This window comes from Varanus komodoensis, unplaced genomic scaffold, assembly GCF_004798865.1.
Source record: "Varanus komodoensis strain SLA01 unplaced genomic scaffold, ASM479886v1 scaffold1, whole genome shotgun sequence".
In the NCBI taxonomy this organism is placed as follows: domain Eukaryota; kingdom Metazoa; phylum Chordata; class Lepidosauria; order Squamata; family Varanidae; genus Varanus; species Varanus komodoensis.
This window is the reverse complement of record NW_025335268.1, coordinates 89,655,034-89,672,296: the sequence shown is the minus strand read 5'-3', so window position 1 is coordinate 89,672,296 and position 17,263 is coordinate 89,655,034. Positions and strand designations below refer to the sequence as shown.

Below are 17,263 nucleotides of genomic sequence, written 5' to 3'. Positions count from 1 at the left end.
TTCTATCAAACCTGGGACTCTTTTTATTATTGGCTAGAGAAATGGGACTTGGCTTAGATTTAAATATGTTTTATCACAAATGGAAAAAGAAGGGTGTGGGGACTGACCCAGCGGGCTCAATGTTTTTGATGATGGACGTTGTTTGTAGTTTTCTTTTCTTTTCCTTTCTTTAGGATTATAATTTCAAATAAAACTTATTTTAAAAAAAGAAAGAAAATGGGTGGGTAGATCAGCCTCGTACTTTCCAAATGTAATACGTAGTTTCCTGGGATAAGAGGGCTACATTACTCTTCTCCCCAAACCTATCCCAACCCATCACATGTGACACCAAAATTTGCTGGTTTAGCTGAGGAGGAGGACAATATCTTCATTTTAAAAGCAGAAAATGGGTTATGGCTTAAAATCGTCCCTTAAAATCTAATGAGGCTGATGCTGAATTTTAGTGACAGAAAATATATTGAAAAGGAGGTGGGGTTCCCCTGGTTGTACCGCTGAAATTTGGCAGTGACTGTGGGGCAGGTAAAAGGTTATAGAAAAAGTCAAGTGGGGGCAAAGAGAAGAGCATTTCACCAATGGGCTTGATGTTGTGCCCACCCTTGATTGATGACATGAGATGCTGAATTATGTCCTAACTGTACATACAAAATTTGAATTGCTGGCCTAGCTTTATGTTAAAGAGAACCATATCAAACAAGCTAGAAGCAAACAAATGGAAGAGGCAGACATGGATACTATGCAAATTAGACAAAGTCTCAACTTTACTCAACCAACTAATAATAATAATAATAATAATAATAATAATAATAAAATGATATTTTCACAAAGGTCCATTGTAAGCATAAAAATGATACTGGAGTCTTTTGAAAGCTTAAACACCAATCTTTGATAATGATGTGAAGAGGAAGTCACTTTGGAAGTACTGAAAATATGCCTTGCAATGCTGCGATAGCCCTCCTTTTCATTCATCATATTGCAACTGGTGACATTTTAGGTACATGGACACTGGAATAGGCTAAGCTGAATAAGAGATTTAAGTATGGAGGGTGTGTGTGTCATGTTGCACAATGCCATTAGTTCAGAGGAAGTCACCCTTCACTTGACCAACAATATTTGTCAGACCAGCAAGGGCTCCTAAGGGACAAAAGCTCCAGCAGCCCAGAGCATTCAACACTAACCGACCCAACTGAAACTCTGTTATCTTGCAAAAACATGTTGAGCAAACAACACCTATTAATGGAAACCATCTGATAAGGTCTGCCATAGCCTGCTGGTACACCAGGGACTTCAGTGTTCCCTTAAGCTTTGTTAGTAGTTTCTCTGCACCTGGCTGCAAAGAAGATACAATGTCCACCACGATTTGCCAAGTAATGGGCCTTTTTGTCTCAGCCTTGGGCTTTGCTGGCTGCATTGTTGCCACAGCATTGGATACATGGAGCACCCAGGACTTATATGACAATCCAGTGACATCGGTATTCCAATATCAGGGCCTCTGGAGGAGCTGTGTCAGTCAGAGTTCGGGTCTTACAGAATGCCGGCCTTATTTCACAATTCTTGGGCTTCCAGGTATGGACAGACAAGGGGCTAGCTAAGGCTTCCTCAAAGAAATAATGGAAAAGAAAGTGTTTTAATAGATTAGCAAGAAACTATTATTTTAAGCAGAGGCTAATGAGCTCTACAGTGTGGAGACAGATTTATTTATGTATATAGATACACTTGTCATACGGAGGATGTTGACATTGAAATATTGTTATGTTTACAAGAAAAGATGTCAAAATTGGTTTCAAGACTAACCAAGCTCTTTCCTGGCACCTGTCAAATCAAGATGAACTCAGTGTGTGTTGGTACATTGTCTAATTATTGACATGACGGAATGATTTGATACCATATCCTAGACATTGCTGTGCATCCGCCTGTAAGGAAGGTAAATCTTGGCCTGAAGATATTAGAGAACAAAACATGAGATTTAATCCCAGTCTCATATCAGTTCTGACATTTTCCTGGGAATTGTAGGCATTAAAGTGACTTGTGTTACTGGCAGAGTGTATGTTTAGTAAAAAGTAAATATGGACACATTTTGGTTTCCAAAAATGGTCTTGGTTTAAAACATGGGCCAGAGCAAATAAACTGCAAATGAAGCTCAACTTTGGAATAAAGAGGACCTGTGAGGGGAATAAGTTAGATGAGGCACATCTAACATTTTATGAATTTAATGAACTTATGAAATTTAATTTTAGACCATTATGAAAATAATGAATTTATTAACTTAAAGTTCTACATATTTCACATTTGGAGATGTTGACTAAAATCTAAATCTCATTTCTAATTTTAAAATGGGCAAGTTTGAAGTTGTTAAGATGAAACCAACTGGTGTTATTTTGATATACTTATGCTAGACGTATGTATTTTCTATCAGTTATATTCGGCTAGCTTCTAAATATTCTTGCTTCTGTCATTGGGTTGGAGAGAGTTAACTATCCAGTTATAGAAATAAGCTAGACCTCTGATAGATACCTTGATGCGTGCTGACAGTAGTTTACTGAGCAACGGTGCACAATATTTTAATTTGCTCACCCCTAAACTTGCAAATTTGAAAGTTTGATTGTAAAAACACTGGTCCTCCAATCCTAAAAATACTCCTAAATATTTTTGTTCTTAAACATATTTCCAGAATTTTTATACACACGGTTCCATAGAGCATACTGTTTAGAGAAAGTGTTAATACAGACCATGTATTTTATATGTTCGGGCAGAAGATTTCAGAAATCTATTGGTGAATGTACTTCCAGCATTTTGTCTATTCTCAAAAATTTAATTACTGCTGGAGCAATAGCTGGCATTTATATAACCATGCTGTTTCATACACATGCAATCACACAAAATTAAGGGAAAAGTGTTGATGACAAATACTTAATAATATAAAAATAGCATGCAGCGCTTTTATTCTGTCCATTACTAAAGCTAGGCAGAGCAAATCTAAGTGCTGTTGATGGTGGTGGTGGGAAAGTGAAGTATCAAATCTAAGCTTTCATCCTTGCTTGCACCAGCTAGGGCAAAAGAAAGCATACATGTGAATTATTTTTCACCAGGGAGGTATATATATTTCCCATTTTCTCCCTTTATTTATTTAAAGCTTTTATAAACTGTTCTTTAGTGAACACCCTCAGAATGGTGTAGGTTGATTAAAACAGTAGAAACATAAAACCAATGCATATATATATATATGATAGTCATAATTTTAAAATATAATATAAATCAAAAAAAGTAAAAACAACAACTTCAACAACAACACAAAAACAACTGATCTACAGTGACCAATCATCATATAAAAATTGGTATAAAAACAATCTACTATTCATCAATTAAAATGATGGGCAAATAAAATAATTATCCATTATCACTGTGAGGACTGACTACGTTAGCTTGACTGTTCTCGTAGCTGACAGAACCAGATTGCTTCTGTTTGGTAGAATGGAGTAATTTCAAAAGTGGGTCTTCTTTACCATGCCCAGTTTATTGTGTGGTGTTTCGTTCTTTTGGTTTTTTATTTTTTTATTTATTTATTTTTCGATTTATATCCTGCCTTTTTCCTACAAAGGGCTAAAGGCAGCTCACATCTCCTCCTCCGTCTTATCCCCACAACAACAACCCTGTGAGGTAGGCTGGGCTGAGAGTCTGTGACTGGCCCAAAGTCACCCAGTTGGCTCCATGGCTGAGCGGGGACCAGAACCCTGATCGTCTGAGTCCCAGTCCCATGCTCTTAACCACTACGCCACACTGTTGGTGTGGTACCATCTCCAGTTTGATGGTATTCAGCTGCTTCTGATGGGAAAACTGCTGTTGGCAGTTGTCCACTGTAGAGACCTCCACTGCAGTAGAGACCTCACTGTGTCATTATTTGCTTTTTGGCGCCAGACTAAGACCTTTTTATTTAAACAATATTTTAACAACTCTTAATAATATCTATTGGTTTTAATTTTGCAGCCAGGGTGATTTTTGGTTTTAATTAAATTATTTTATTATGTATATTTATTTTATGTGAGCCATCCCGAGGCTATAAGCGATGGGATGGCATACAAAAATTCTAAATAAATAAATGGTCTTCTCCACTGATGCAATACAATGGAGAAGCACCAACCAGCCATTATAACCCCTCCCTCCAATTATCAACATTTGGGGCTTAGATTCCACAGCACAATTCTAGAGTGTATATTATTCCAGGCTTCTATTTCTTTTTATTATTATTCAAATAATATCAATTTAAAGATGGTGTCTGTGTGCTACCCATTCAGATAGTGAAAGCAGTGTAAGTATGTGTCTATTTTTATAATGCTGTAATCTCAGTCCTTTAACTGTCAAAAGGGCATAGAATATCCATTTATTCTCTTCCTTTAATTTCCATGAAGCCAAACATTTATTCCAAGGTATTTTATGTTGTTTTCTTTTAACTGTCAGTCCTGTGCTAATGTTCAGTGTGTCAGCATGAAGGACACACAACCCACAGTTTAACGAAGTAATGAGGTTATTTGGTAGTGAGTAAGTGAGCAAGTGTGGAGGCTTGTCTGCTTCCATTGTGCTGAACAGTTTCATCCCTGGCATGTTTGGTGCATGATGCAAACCCAGACTTTAGTTTTATTAGGGATGGATCAATGCAAACTTGTGCCTTTCCCCAGAACCACAATTCTGTGGTCATACATCATGCGAAATAACCCAGGGATAGCGTGTCTCTGGCATGTTTATTATAGTGGGAGTGGGCAAACACCCAGCATATTTGTTTGCTCCTGCTCATTCACAACAACCTTGTCTTTGTTGTGATGTGCAGTCATGCCCAACTTATGGTGACCTTATGAGAGAAAGCCCTCCGAAATGTCTGTATCAGGCCTGCTCAGTCTTCCAAACGCAAGGCTGTGGTTTCCTTTATGGAGTGAATTCATCTCATATTTGATATTCAGTTTCTTCTTCTGCCTTCGACTTTCCCTAGCATGATGGTCTTCTCCAGTGTCCAGATTGTCTTCTCCTGTTTTCGCATGGTGCGCCCACAAATACAACAGCCTTAGTTTTGTCAGTTTTTTCTGCTAGGAAAAGCTCTGGCTTGATTTTATCTGGGACCCACTTGTCTTTCTGTTGGTCCAGCAAATTTCCAAAGCTCTGCTGTAGCGTTCTGTTTCAGATGCATCAATTTTCCTCCTGTTAGCTTTCTTCTCTGTCTAAATTCACACCCATACATAGTGATTGGGAATACAGTAGTGTGGATAGTCTTGTCCTTCATGGGTTGTTGTATCATCCAAACTGGGTCACTGCAAAGACTTAATAGGCTGTGCGTGTGTGTGCACACGTGCATGTAAAACTACCAATGACGGCTTGACCTACATATGTTGAGTCTAAATATAGCTTATGCATTGAAAGTTTGTCGGTGTATAGACTCAGTGTATACAGAACACTGGATTCATGAAATCCAGGGATTGCTTTTCCCTATGCATGTTAATCCTGCCCACAATGAATGACTGCATAATATCTGGATTGTTAACATTTGTTATCATGCATTGCCTAGTAAGATCTCTAGAATGAATCATCTAGCCTATGGAAGGCAGTAACCTATTTGTCAGATGGGCTTGAAACCTTGTAGATCCCAGCAGATTTCTGCAGTCCATTTTTTTCAAGTTGATTCCTAAATCAATCAATTTGCAATTTCTTGCAAAGCACACCTGGCTATGAGTGTAGTCCATATGAACAAGAGTATCCAGAATCTCCACAATGCTGCTATATACCCATCTGAGCACATTTCACTCAGCTATATTGTATACTGGTAGCTGTAGACGATACCCAGGAGGCTGCGAATAAGTCATGAACATCCACTGGTAAGAGCTTTAGAGCAAGAATGGGCAACCCAAGGCCCGCAAAGTTTGGCTTTCAACTTCCACCAGTTCTAGCTAGCATTGACAACGGTGAGGGCTGATGGAAGCTGTATGTCACAATATCTTGAAGACCTCAGGTGGCTCACACCACCATTTCCTGGTGCTGTGCTGAAAATTTCTCCTACACTTTTTCTGACCATTTTCATTCACTCTATTACAAAAGAATCAGAAGAAAAAATGGAAAAAATCAGTGATGGAGAAATTTTGGTTAGGTTTGTGGGATGAGTTGGCAATACTTAACTTAGCAGGTTGCCAAGGAATCTGCAGCACTGTCCTGGTTTGCACTGAATAATCAGTGCTATGGTAGCCTCCACAATATCCTGAAATTGAAGTAAAGCCGAAGGAAAAATGACATAAGATAGTTCCTTTGAAAGGGATACTGCAGATCAGGAAACGCAGGCAGCCTGAGATGCTGCTGAGCAAAGGAGGAAAGTGCTCTAGCAAGAAATCACACACACAACTCCCTTGGTCACCTTGGAGTGATTAGGCAAACGGAAACACTTCATGAAAATGAATTACAAAAGACCCTAAGATTAAATAAGGACATTGGAAGTGTCTCTTCTGGGGAAAGAAAAGTTTCTGAAAATAGGAGGACAGTTTTCGGCTCAACACTAACTCCATCCCTTTCTTGGAGCTGGACATAATGCACCTCCCAACTCTCCCCCCCCCACACCCACCTATATTGTAATGGCTGTTAAATGGGGATCAGCTTGCCAACACAACTGATGGACCACAAAGCCCCAAAAAGATTGTGGAAAAAGAAAGAAGCTGTACTTCAACTCTTGCCTAAGCTATGAGAAACTATTGAGACTTTTTCCTCCGTCTGGGGAAACACAGTGAAATTTTCTCTTCCCACAGTTTTTCTCCCATCAAATAGGGTGGAGAATTTTGAGAGGCCTTCTGTACATAGCTCTATCTTGTAAGTGTTTACTTATTGAGAAACCTTTTCCGTATTTCACTAGACATTTATTAATATAAGGATAAGATGAAATGAATTGTGTTTTAATAGCATTAGATAAACGTGCACTTTCCTTATAAAGGAGAGGGTTTGTAAGTCTGATTTTGTCACAAGGCTGAGATGTACCTGTGAATCAGTATGTGCTGGCTTTCTACAAGGTAGAAAACAACAATATGAACAAGAGCAAATCAACGAAAAAAGTGCGCATTGTGTGAAAATTCCGGAAAAATGCACCAGCCAGAGAAATGTGCTCAGAGGAGTACAAATTAAGTATTCTTCCTTGTTCTGCCCATGTAGAATGAGTGCATTGCGTGATGTTTGTTCAGCAAGTCAAACATGGGAGCAGGCTTTGGTTGCAAACTTTTTTTCAAAAGGGACTTTCAGTGCAGACTTTATTGATCATTGGAAATTTCTTGTTTCCTATGAACAACTGTCCCTAGCCTGGACATAAGAACAGTTTTGTCCGTGCAAGATTAGACCACAATCTGGGCTAGTCCAGCTGCCTCTTATCAGAAAGGAAACTTCGCGCATAATACTAAGTCATGGTTTATGCTTGTAGAGAGTAAAACAACTGGAACATGGCTTGCTTTCCCTATTTCTGCTTTGTTTCTCTCCTGTCCATTTTGCTGGCCTTTAGGATAGTTTCATTGTCAGGTCGCTCATGTGTGGGTGCCTTTTTCTCGGGAGGGACAAGTATGTAGACATGCTAGACATCACGAGATATAATTCAAAATAAAACAGACTTTTAAAACCAAAAACAAACATGGCTTCACTTTGTGGTTTATAGATGGTTAACAAATGATGGCATGTTTCAATGGATGGGCTCAAATACAATAGCAAACCTAACTTCAGCAAGCTTCATCATAAGCAAGCACGCCAATAGCTTTCTCTTGCTCTCTAGCAACCGATACTCAATGATAGAATGCTGTGAATACAAAAATCTGTTTAGCTATCAAATGGTAATTGATAGATTTACTCCATGAATTTGTCTAATTCCCATTTTAAACTGTTTAAGCTAGTGATCATCACCACATTTTGTGATGGTAAATATTTTTGTAAAGAAATTCTTGAATCAATAGTGTTCATGTGAATCATGTGTCTGTCTTAACAAACCGCTCTTGTTCTAAGAATTGTGAGCAATATTCTTTTGCTACTAATTTAATGCTCCCCCTTGTATTTTACAGCAATGTTCCAGGCTGTGAGAGCGCTGATGATTGTGGGCATTGTGCTTGGTGCTTTTGGCCTCCTGGTGGCTATTTTCTCCCTGAAATGTTTACGGATTGGCAACATGGAGGACTCTGCAAAAGCTAACATGACTCTGACTGCTGGAATATTGTCTATTGTTGCTGGTAAGTTATGGTTCCTCTGGGGCCCCATGGCCCTATCTGTTTTGTAAGAGGCAATAGGAATTAAGAGGCAGAAAACATTGAACAAACTTAGCAACTGGTGGCCAATAAAATTAAATGAACAAATGTTTTCCAATTCCCTGAGCTAAAATTTCATGAAGATTCTCCTGGCCATGAAACTTTCTAGCCCACCTGGCCTACACTCAGGACAACAAGGCATTCACTGTCTTAATCTCTTAGATACAGGCTTTTGAGTCTTATAAGGGACAATGTCATAAAATTAGTTGTGAGCCTGTTCTTGTACAGATAACTGAGGAGTTGTGGAACATTTGCCTGCCTGCCTTCCTTTCTGGATATATTTGGGATGAAATTGTTAAACTGAATTCTAGAGCACCCTAGCACTTACCAAAGATTTCATGCCATTGCTGGGTTGGGAAAAAAGCCCCAAACAATTATAAGGACATTTATTACTGATTTGTTCTGGCAACAACCAGGGTAGGCAGAAATGAAATGAAGCTGCAAAAGGATTTAACCACAACTAACACAGCAGTCCTTTTAATACATTGGGTTACAATTGGACTTAGTTCTACTCAGAATAGGCCCATTGAGATTAATCAGGATTAACTCAACCCACTGATTTCAGTGGGTTTACTTAATCAATAATGAAGTCTGGATTTAACCCATCATCTTTAATATCAGGGGTGAGGAAACAGTTACACACACTTTTGTCTCTTACGGCCTCTGAATATTCAAAGGCCTATCTGTTTCAACATCCTGTTTCCTTCAGTGGACAACCAGATACCTCTCAAGAAGACCCAAAGCAGCACATGAGGGCAACAGCACCCTCCTGATGTTATTTACTAGCCACTGGTTTCCAAAAGCACTCTACCTCTGATCCTAGGAGTAGCATGTAGCAGTCAAGACTAATAGCCACCAATATTCTTCATCCTCCATAAACATCTTAATAAAACCAACAAATGTGGCAAATCTTGCTATGGGAACATCTGCCCACTCCCACCTAGCTCATATACATAACTTGACACTGGAGGTGATTATGTCATACAGTTGGGTGATTATGATATTACCTGCTTTCTTCCTGTTTTGTAAGTAAAGGCAGACAAGCCTGGCATTGATAAACTTGAATTTCATTCTGGCCTTGGATTAATGATCTGTTCTCTTGGGCAGGTATCTGTGCTATCTGTGGAGTGTCCGTTTTTGCCAACATGCTTGTCACAAACTTTTGGATGTCAACAGCTGGCATGTATCAATCAGGAATGATGTCACTCCAAGTGAGGTAATTCCAGGTCCTTATATTCAGTGCTTATAGAGATCAAATGGTGTGCTTTAATCTTAATCAGGGCAGGTGTAATGAACAGGCATACCTACACCAAAGAAGTAAACATGGAATAGTCACTTCCTTCTTCCCAGGGAATTCTTTGAGATGTGCTTTCCCCAGTCTGGTGCCTTCCATGTGCTGCTGATGTCAACCCTTGCCAGCCCCAGGTATTATGGCCAATGGTGAGAAATGTTGGGTGCTGGAGTCCCAAACACCTGGAGCTCATGAGGTGGAAGAAGGCTGTACTCAGGACTGCTAGCACAATTGCCAGCAAACTGCATTTCCCACAACTCTTGTTAATGGTGGTTAAACTATATAAAACTGATACACCGTGTAGTATAGATGGACCTTGTACTGAGAGGGTTTTTAACTGATGGTATCATGGGTATACATGCTGACTCAAGCTGCATTATACCAGGTTAAAATGTTCATCTCCCTATGCTGGCATCATCTACTCAGATTGGCAGTAGCTCCCCAGCTACAGCTCCCCCAAATATGTATTCTATAATTGAACTGTGGTCCTTCCTAAGTCCCTGCCACCCTTTCTGAACTTCTTTGTGAACCCTTCCACTTCGTGTTCATTTAAATCAGGGTTGGGCAACTTGTGGCCCTCCACATGGTTTGGCCTACAGCTCCCATCTGCCCTAGCCAGCTTAGCTAGGGAGGGTTGAATGGAGCTGGAGGGCAAAACATCTGGAGGGCTACAAGTAGCTCAGCTCCAAATCAAATAATCAACACTCATGCCTTATGCTAGCCCACTATCCCTCCTAGCCATGCATGCATGGGGTGATAGTTTGCTGGGCAACAGGGCTGAAGTGTTGCAATTTTCTCTAGAGTTGTACTCAGGGTCAAAGGAAACCCAAGTGGGAAAGATATTAGGATACAGAAGAAACTAAAGTCAAGGAAGATGGATCCACAAACCACTTGGAGCAAAGCAGTTGCCTCTATGCTGATGCAGATCCACTGAATTCAGTGTGCATGAATGTCTCCAGTGTATGAATAGTACTTGATGCATATCTTTGGACAACTATATTTTAAATGCCCTTTCAAAGAAGCAGGATTGAAATATGTTGGTTTTTATTCAGGCTAAATTAATTATACTTTAGTGCCATTGAAATTAATGTGCCTAGTAAGTCATGATTAACTTAAATCTCACTGATTTCAGTGGGAATAAAATGGGACTCTTTTAAACTGGATCCAATCCATCAACTTGAGTAAAATATGTACTGTCACTTCTTATTTTACAGATACACATTTGGTTCTGCACTGTTTGTTGGATGGGTGGCCGGTGGCTTGGCCTTCATTGGAGGCATTATGATGTGCATTGCCTGTAGAGGACTGGTCCCAGAGGAAACCCAGTGAGTGCCCAACTATGACAGTTCTTCAGATTATGCTACTTAAACTTCTCTATCACAGGCTTTCTTTATTAGAAAGGGAAACTAAGTGTGTAAAACACAATAATAGCATCACGTCAGCAACAATTAACGTTTGAGCACAGGGAAACCAAAAGACAGAAGCAAAAGCTGGGGCATGCTGTTTGGCTTTGCATTTGCTTTGGTCATACTACAATGTCTTCCTAGTTGGATCATTGATTTCAGTGCCCATTAAAGCTCAGATTGCCAAAATGCCACTTTTTGTAATGAAAGTCAAACTGAATCTATTAGGTGAGCTTGTTACATACACATTGATGGTTATCTTCCTAGTTGAAATCTCACACTGTGTCCAAATCATGAACTGCTCATCAGAGAAATATCTGAAGAATACATGTGGAATGACCAATGAGCCCTTCAAATGTAATGCAGTGGGGCATTTACATAATGGGTTGAGTTTTTTAATGGAACAATGCACCGCAGTGTGGGGCATGTGTGTTGTTCCTACTATACATGCAAATACATGTCTCAAATACATCTTTTTAAATGATTTCCTGAAACACACCACTGAAGTTCAGCCTTTTAGTAATGATAGCTTCCTTCAAGGTGCCAGTCTTACCTATACTTACCTTGTAGTTGTGGAATCAACTCAGTGGAATTATTTCTCCATGGATATACATAAGCTCTGGCTGCAAGTATGCTACCAATACATGTTTTGGATAGAGCCAACTGCAGGATAACAGGGGGCACTGGAAAAATGGGGTAGAGCTTAAACTAGTATTTTTGCCAATTCATTGATTTACTCACCTAGCTACTTGCTCACTTGGTTGTAAGCTTACCTGGCAGTAGTGGATGAATCTTAGATGCTACCTGTCTTTTTAATTTGCCCACAATGGTTTGGAGTGACGCACTGTTGGATGGTCTGGGGGTAATGTGAGAAATTCAGGTTGGCAAATGGCAGCTCTGCTTGCCACCATGCATTTGTGATGAAGGGGGTGCACGGGCCAAACTCTACTAGTGGGACTTGCTGGACCTGCTTGGGCTCTGACAGCTGTCCAAGGTTACCTAGTGCCGCAACTAGTTCTTGATCTCACATGCATACCTCTGAACATATCAAAGATGGTTTTCCTACCATGGTCGAAGCAGCCCCAAATGTTATTCTAGTGAAATAGAAAATGATAATATGCATCACAAATTGTATAGCATGTACTACATGGCAAATAGTGCAGCTACGTATAAATGCCCCATTATCCTAGGGATTTCCACTAAGTAATATGCATTTTTTGTTTGTTTCAGTTATAAGGCAGTGTCATACAAGTCTGCTGGATACAAGTCTGGAATTGGATATGAGACCAAGAAGACCCCAGTAATTGACAATACCACTGTCAAAAGTGATGAAGGGAGACGCCCTTACCCTTCAAAATATGACTATGTATAGAGAAAAAATAGTTTTGTTGTAATTCTACTCTCACCTTCCTAAACCTCTAGTTTGAGACCAAAGCTAGACCTAAGTGCTAACTAGGGGCCTTTCTCATGTCTGCTTATTTACTTCCTTTGGTTTGGCCTGGTGATGCTGAGGATCTCTTCCCCAGCAGTTTAGAAATGCTCTCTCCAAGTGGCTGAGAATAGATCCTCCTGACATCATGCTGAACTCGAACAGAAAGACATTTTTTCCTGCTGCATTCATCATGAAAGGAAATGCTTCTGATTGTAATGATATTTGAGGGCAACTGAAGCACTGGCTATCCAATATACTATTTGCTGTTTTTTCATAGACATAAGCAGATATTCAAAACCAGAATATTAACAGTGTTTACTTTCACCAATTTGATGCCCTTCTAATGTTTTAGATTGCAAATCCCATCAGCCCCAGCCAGCATAGCCAATTGTCAGAGATGATGGAATACATAGCATAAAACATTTGAAGGGCACCAAGTTGGGAAGCATGAGTTCTGTTTCTTTTTTATATTCATTTTGTTTTACCTTTCTTTTTAAAATATACTTGCTGGCAGGACACAATCAGTGATACTCTTCTAAGTCTGTGACATGGAACAGGATGTATTGCAATTTTTACACTTCAGTCCTGAATACCTGTGTTGGCAAAATAGCCTTGTGACTATTGCTTGCTATGAATGATGCGAGTTATAATCCAGAACCTCTGGAGGGTGCTTGGGGGATGCTTTTGTAAAGAGCCGATTTTTGTTATAGGAAGGGAGTAATAAATCCTTATGGAATTCATTATTGCTGCAGTTATAGAAAAGAAAATGTGCCTTTAAAATTTTGGGGGTTTGTATTCTACATACACAATAAATATTGAAAAGGAACAGCTCTTGTTTAGTTGAAGTAGTTTGTGGGACAACTACTCAACCTTAATGCCGTGAAATTTATTGAAGAAAGGGTTTTTTGGGGAATGTTCCATGAGGGAAGGATATTCATAGTGCACAAAAATACCTACTCTGTTCAGCAAGGCTTGTTCCTGGGGTCGGTGGGACTGCAGCCACAGTGATTTGGAGGATACAAGAGTAATTGTCCTTTTGATAGATGATTAGGTTGCTATTTTGATTTCCATGGTCTGTAGCACTAAATGATAACTTGATTCCCACCTGCTTTTCACATAATTAACTCTTCCCTGCTGCGTTTTGAGGCAAATTAAAACAGCTATTTTGTTTGGATAGTTCTAATACTATGCACTAAAATTTACATTATTAAAAAATGTGAAGATTTATTCCTCTGTACTGATTTTGCAAAGAACTATGGGAAAGTTGGCATCATTACATAAGTCAAGACACACCCAGGAACATAAAAACTTGATGGCGAAAGAAATGGTACATCAAGGATGGAAAAGAAACTATTTGCAGAAGTCCCGCTGAAACTCAGGGTTGAAGGGAAGGGAGCAGACCATCTTCCATATTCCATGGGGCACCAAATGCGAGTCATGTTGCTATAGCAGACTACCAGTGCAGGTCCAAATAATTTCCATTAAACCCCCCATTGACCAAGTTTATGTAATGCTAACCGTGATTAAACACTATGCACATGAACTGAAATGAGCCTGGGGATACTTCTAGGCTCATATTCTTCCCTCCTGTGAGAAGCATTTGGCTGCATTTCCCCATTAATCTTGGCTTGTTGTGTCATATGAACCAGAGTTCATGCATATTACAAGCTCTGTTCATTTCCCATGCAAGACCACTTGGGGCCATGGGTTATAAAGCTGGCTTGTTTAATGAAACAGAATTTGTGATGAACCACCACCTTTGCTTTGTATGACAAGACAAGCTGACATCAGAGGAGTGTGAATATAAATAAATCCTTCTCCCTGTCATACAGGAGGAGGAATATGGAGAACATGTGAACTTGATGCTTTGCATGGACTCATTACTGTTCATCCATGAATTTGAAGGACAACTGAGTTTTGGGTGGTGTATTAGATATGTTTGTATTAACTGTGAACATATTTCTCTCTTGTTCCTAGAGAACAACCAAGGTGTGTGACAGCCCATTAATACTAATATATCTTAGAAGGGTCTAATGCTGTTATGATTTGGCTTTTAGTTTTATTCACCTGCCTAGTTATATAGTTCTTAAGAAATCTTGCATGTTTTTTTATTGTTGTGTTTTTATTAACTTACTTGACTAGTTTTCCATAAAACTGAAATGTTGGTTGTATTGAGTTCAATATTGAACTCAATATTAAGTTCTTGCTTATTAAAGTAAATGATCTCTGACTTCTCTGCAGTACTGCATTATGATTCTTTTAAAGACTTTTCAGTCTAATCCAGAACAATGGAACAAATCTGGAGTTTTGTTTCTCATGTCATTCAGACAATCACATCCTTTTTCAATTGTAGAATTCTTTATACAGTGCAGAGAACAGCATTTGAAATGTTGGCATCTGTGGCTCATACAATTCACACCTGAATATATTAATTAACAAACCTAGTGTCCTCAATTCCTCACAAAAAGAAGGCAAAGGCAATGACAATAATAAGAAAAAATAGTAATGTGATTTTCTAACCTTTGCTATCCCTTCATTTATGCAAGGATATTGAAACAGTTTTAGGGTTAACTCCTTATCATTTAAGAACACCCGCTTTGTCATAACACACAGTAATATCTCTAATATATAACCTCTGATAACAAATAGTTGCATCCTTTTCTCTCACTTCTGGAGTTCTAAACTCTAGGTTGCTGGGGATCTTGGGGCCAAAATAGGCATTAAATTAAATGTGGGTCTAGCAGTTAGGTCATTCTTTCCCTCACTTTTATTCTAAAGTAAGTGCAAGGTCCCTGATCTAGATCAGGACCCTATGGTATTGTGTGTTGGGGGGAGGGTGCTTTTCAATTCTGGTTTTGGATTTCTGTACCTACTCTGGAATAAAAATGAAAAAGCAGTCACAGTTGCTGCACACACACACGCACACGCACACGCACACATACACACACCAAGTCATGGATGTTTTGGCCCTTAAAGTGGGGTCTTGGCCAGTAAAGCCCATACACCTTCCTCCTTGTGAGAGCTTGCAAAAGAGTGTCTGGCTGAGCTGAATTCTGCAGCAGATCAAAGGGCTTCATTGACCCAAAAAATCCATTTGGCCATATAAAGCTGCCAGGAACTGGCCTGATTCTGAGAAATTTATGCAGCCCTGATAGAAGTTCAGCTGAACTTCCAGCTTTCCTGCCTGACTGTTCTCAGGCTGTTGACCCAAACATAAACTTAAGTGAAAAATAATTATATTTTCACATCCTGACATTAGATTTCTTTCCATTTTTTCTGTTGAAGAACTCAAAGAGGCCTACTTCATTCTCCCCCTGCTGTTCTCAGTCTTAGCCCCACAACCACCCTGCGAGGTAGGTTGGGCTCAGAGACTGGGACTGGCTCAAAGTCAATCAGTTCGTTCCATGGCCAAGTGGGGACTAGAACTCAGATTGCCTGAATTCCAGTCCTGTGTTCTTAACCACTACACCAAGTCCTACGAGATAATGTAGGGTGCAGTCCTGTGCATGCTTAGGCAGAAGAAAAGTCCTACAACTCCCAGCATGCCCCACCAGCATAGCCGTTTTTCTCTGCCCAAAATTGCATAGGATTGCACCCTTAACTGAGAAATAATGACTTGCCCTAGACAATGTATAATGACCTGTATAACTAAAAAAATAAGCAGGGCTGGGAGCTCAGAAAGGATGTTGGGCAGCCTTCTCCAACCCATGCAAGCCCTCCAGGTGTGTTCTGCTACAACCCTCACCCTCTCTAGCCTGCATGGCTGGTTGGGGAATAGTGGGAGCTGTAGCCAACAGATCTGGAAGGCACCAGATTGGGGAAGGCTGATGTTGGGCTTTCCTGGATCAGCTGAAGTAGGAGGTTCCACCATTGCGCTCCTTCTGAAGGCTCCCCCAAGCCCTCATAAAGCTACTTTTCCAGCCACTTGGGTGGCATAGCTGGATGGAACTGTTCCTCTTACTATTCTGCATCACCACAGCTGCACATGCCATTTTTGGCACCATGGCAGCAAAGATCTTCCTCAGGACTGGTTTCAAAGGGAATGCATGAAAAATGGCAAATAGAACAATTTACAACATAACTTCATATATCAATCTCTCCTACAGGGACACGGACTTATAAAGTATGGAGTGCTATAGATTCTTAGTGACTTTGACCAAGGGAGGCAAAGAACTGGAGCAGGAGCTACAAATTGGAGTATAAGATAAGCACTCTCCTGTAATCTATATGAAATTAAAGGACTCTATGTCTCGTTCTGTAGCAACAAGGTTATTGCTCTTCTACAGCTGAGCAGAGATGAATGAGACTATGAATAAATAGCCTTAAGATTTATGACATGGTTCTGGCCCAAATATTATGGAGCAGAGCTCTCCAGGTGAGGCATTCCAGCTGAACAAACTTGATATCATTTCCCCTTTCCTTTATTTTTCAGGGTCTGCATTATTTTGGTTAGTTTTGTTCTGTTTCCAAAGGTAGATGCTGGTGCCATTTGATTATTTCCTAATCGCCACTGTCATTTATATTCTCTATAAGGATTTCACTGGTAGACTCAGCCTAACATTTAGAAAGAAAGAAAAAAATGCCAACCAGGGAAATGCAATGCACACAAAAATACTGTTAAACAGTTGGACTGATTCATATGCTGACTGCAAATCATACAGGATAATTAGCCTTGAATATCAACCTATGTCAGTGTATATCAGGAAGAGATTGGCTCATAATGCTTGTAAATTGGGTCTGCCTAAAGATACAGGCATGATTTAGAAGCAGCAATTTTGGACACTCTGTTGAATAGGTTGGTGCACCTCCTTCCAAAGTGTTGGAATGTGCTCTGCATCCCATA

At 39.8% G+C, this 17,263-nt stretch overlaps 1 protein-coding gene across 1 annotated transcript; it reads left to right on the top strand.

Moving 5' to 3' along the window:
- The first annotated feature begins 1,343 nt into the window (after window positions 1-1,343).
- Window positions 1,344-12,360, top strand: CLDN18 (claudin 18). Its single transcript, XM_044449912.1, has 5 exons — window positions 1,344-1,563; window positions 8,055-8,219; window positions 9,402-9,510; window positions 10,800-10,910; window positions 12,219-12,360. Exons 1-5 carry the CDS (start codon window positions 1,344-1,346, stop codon window positions 12,358-12,360), a joined length of 747 nt encoding a protein of 248 aa, XP_044305847.1.
- Window positions 12,361-17,263: the final 4,903 nt, after the last annotated feature.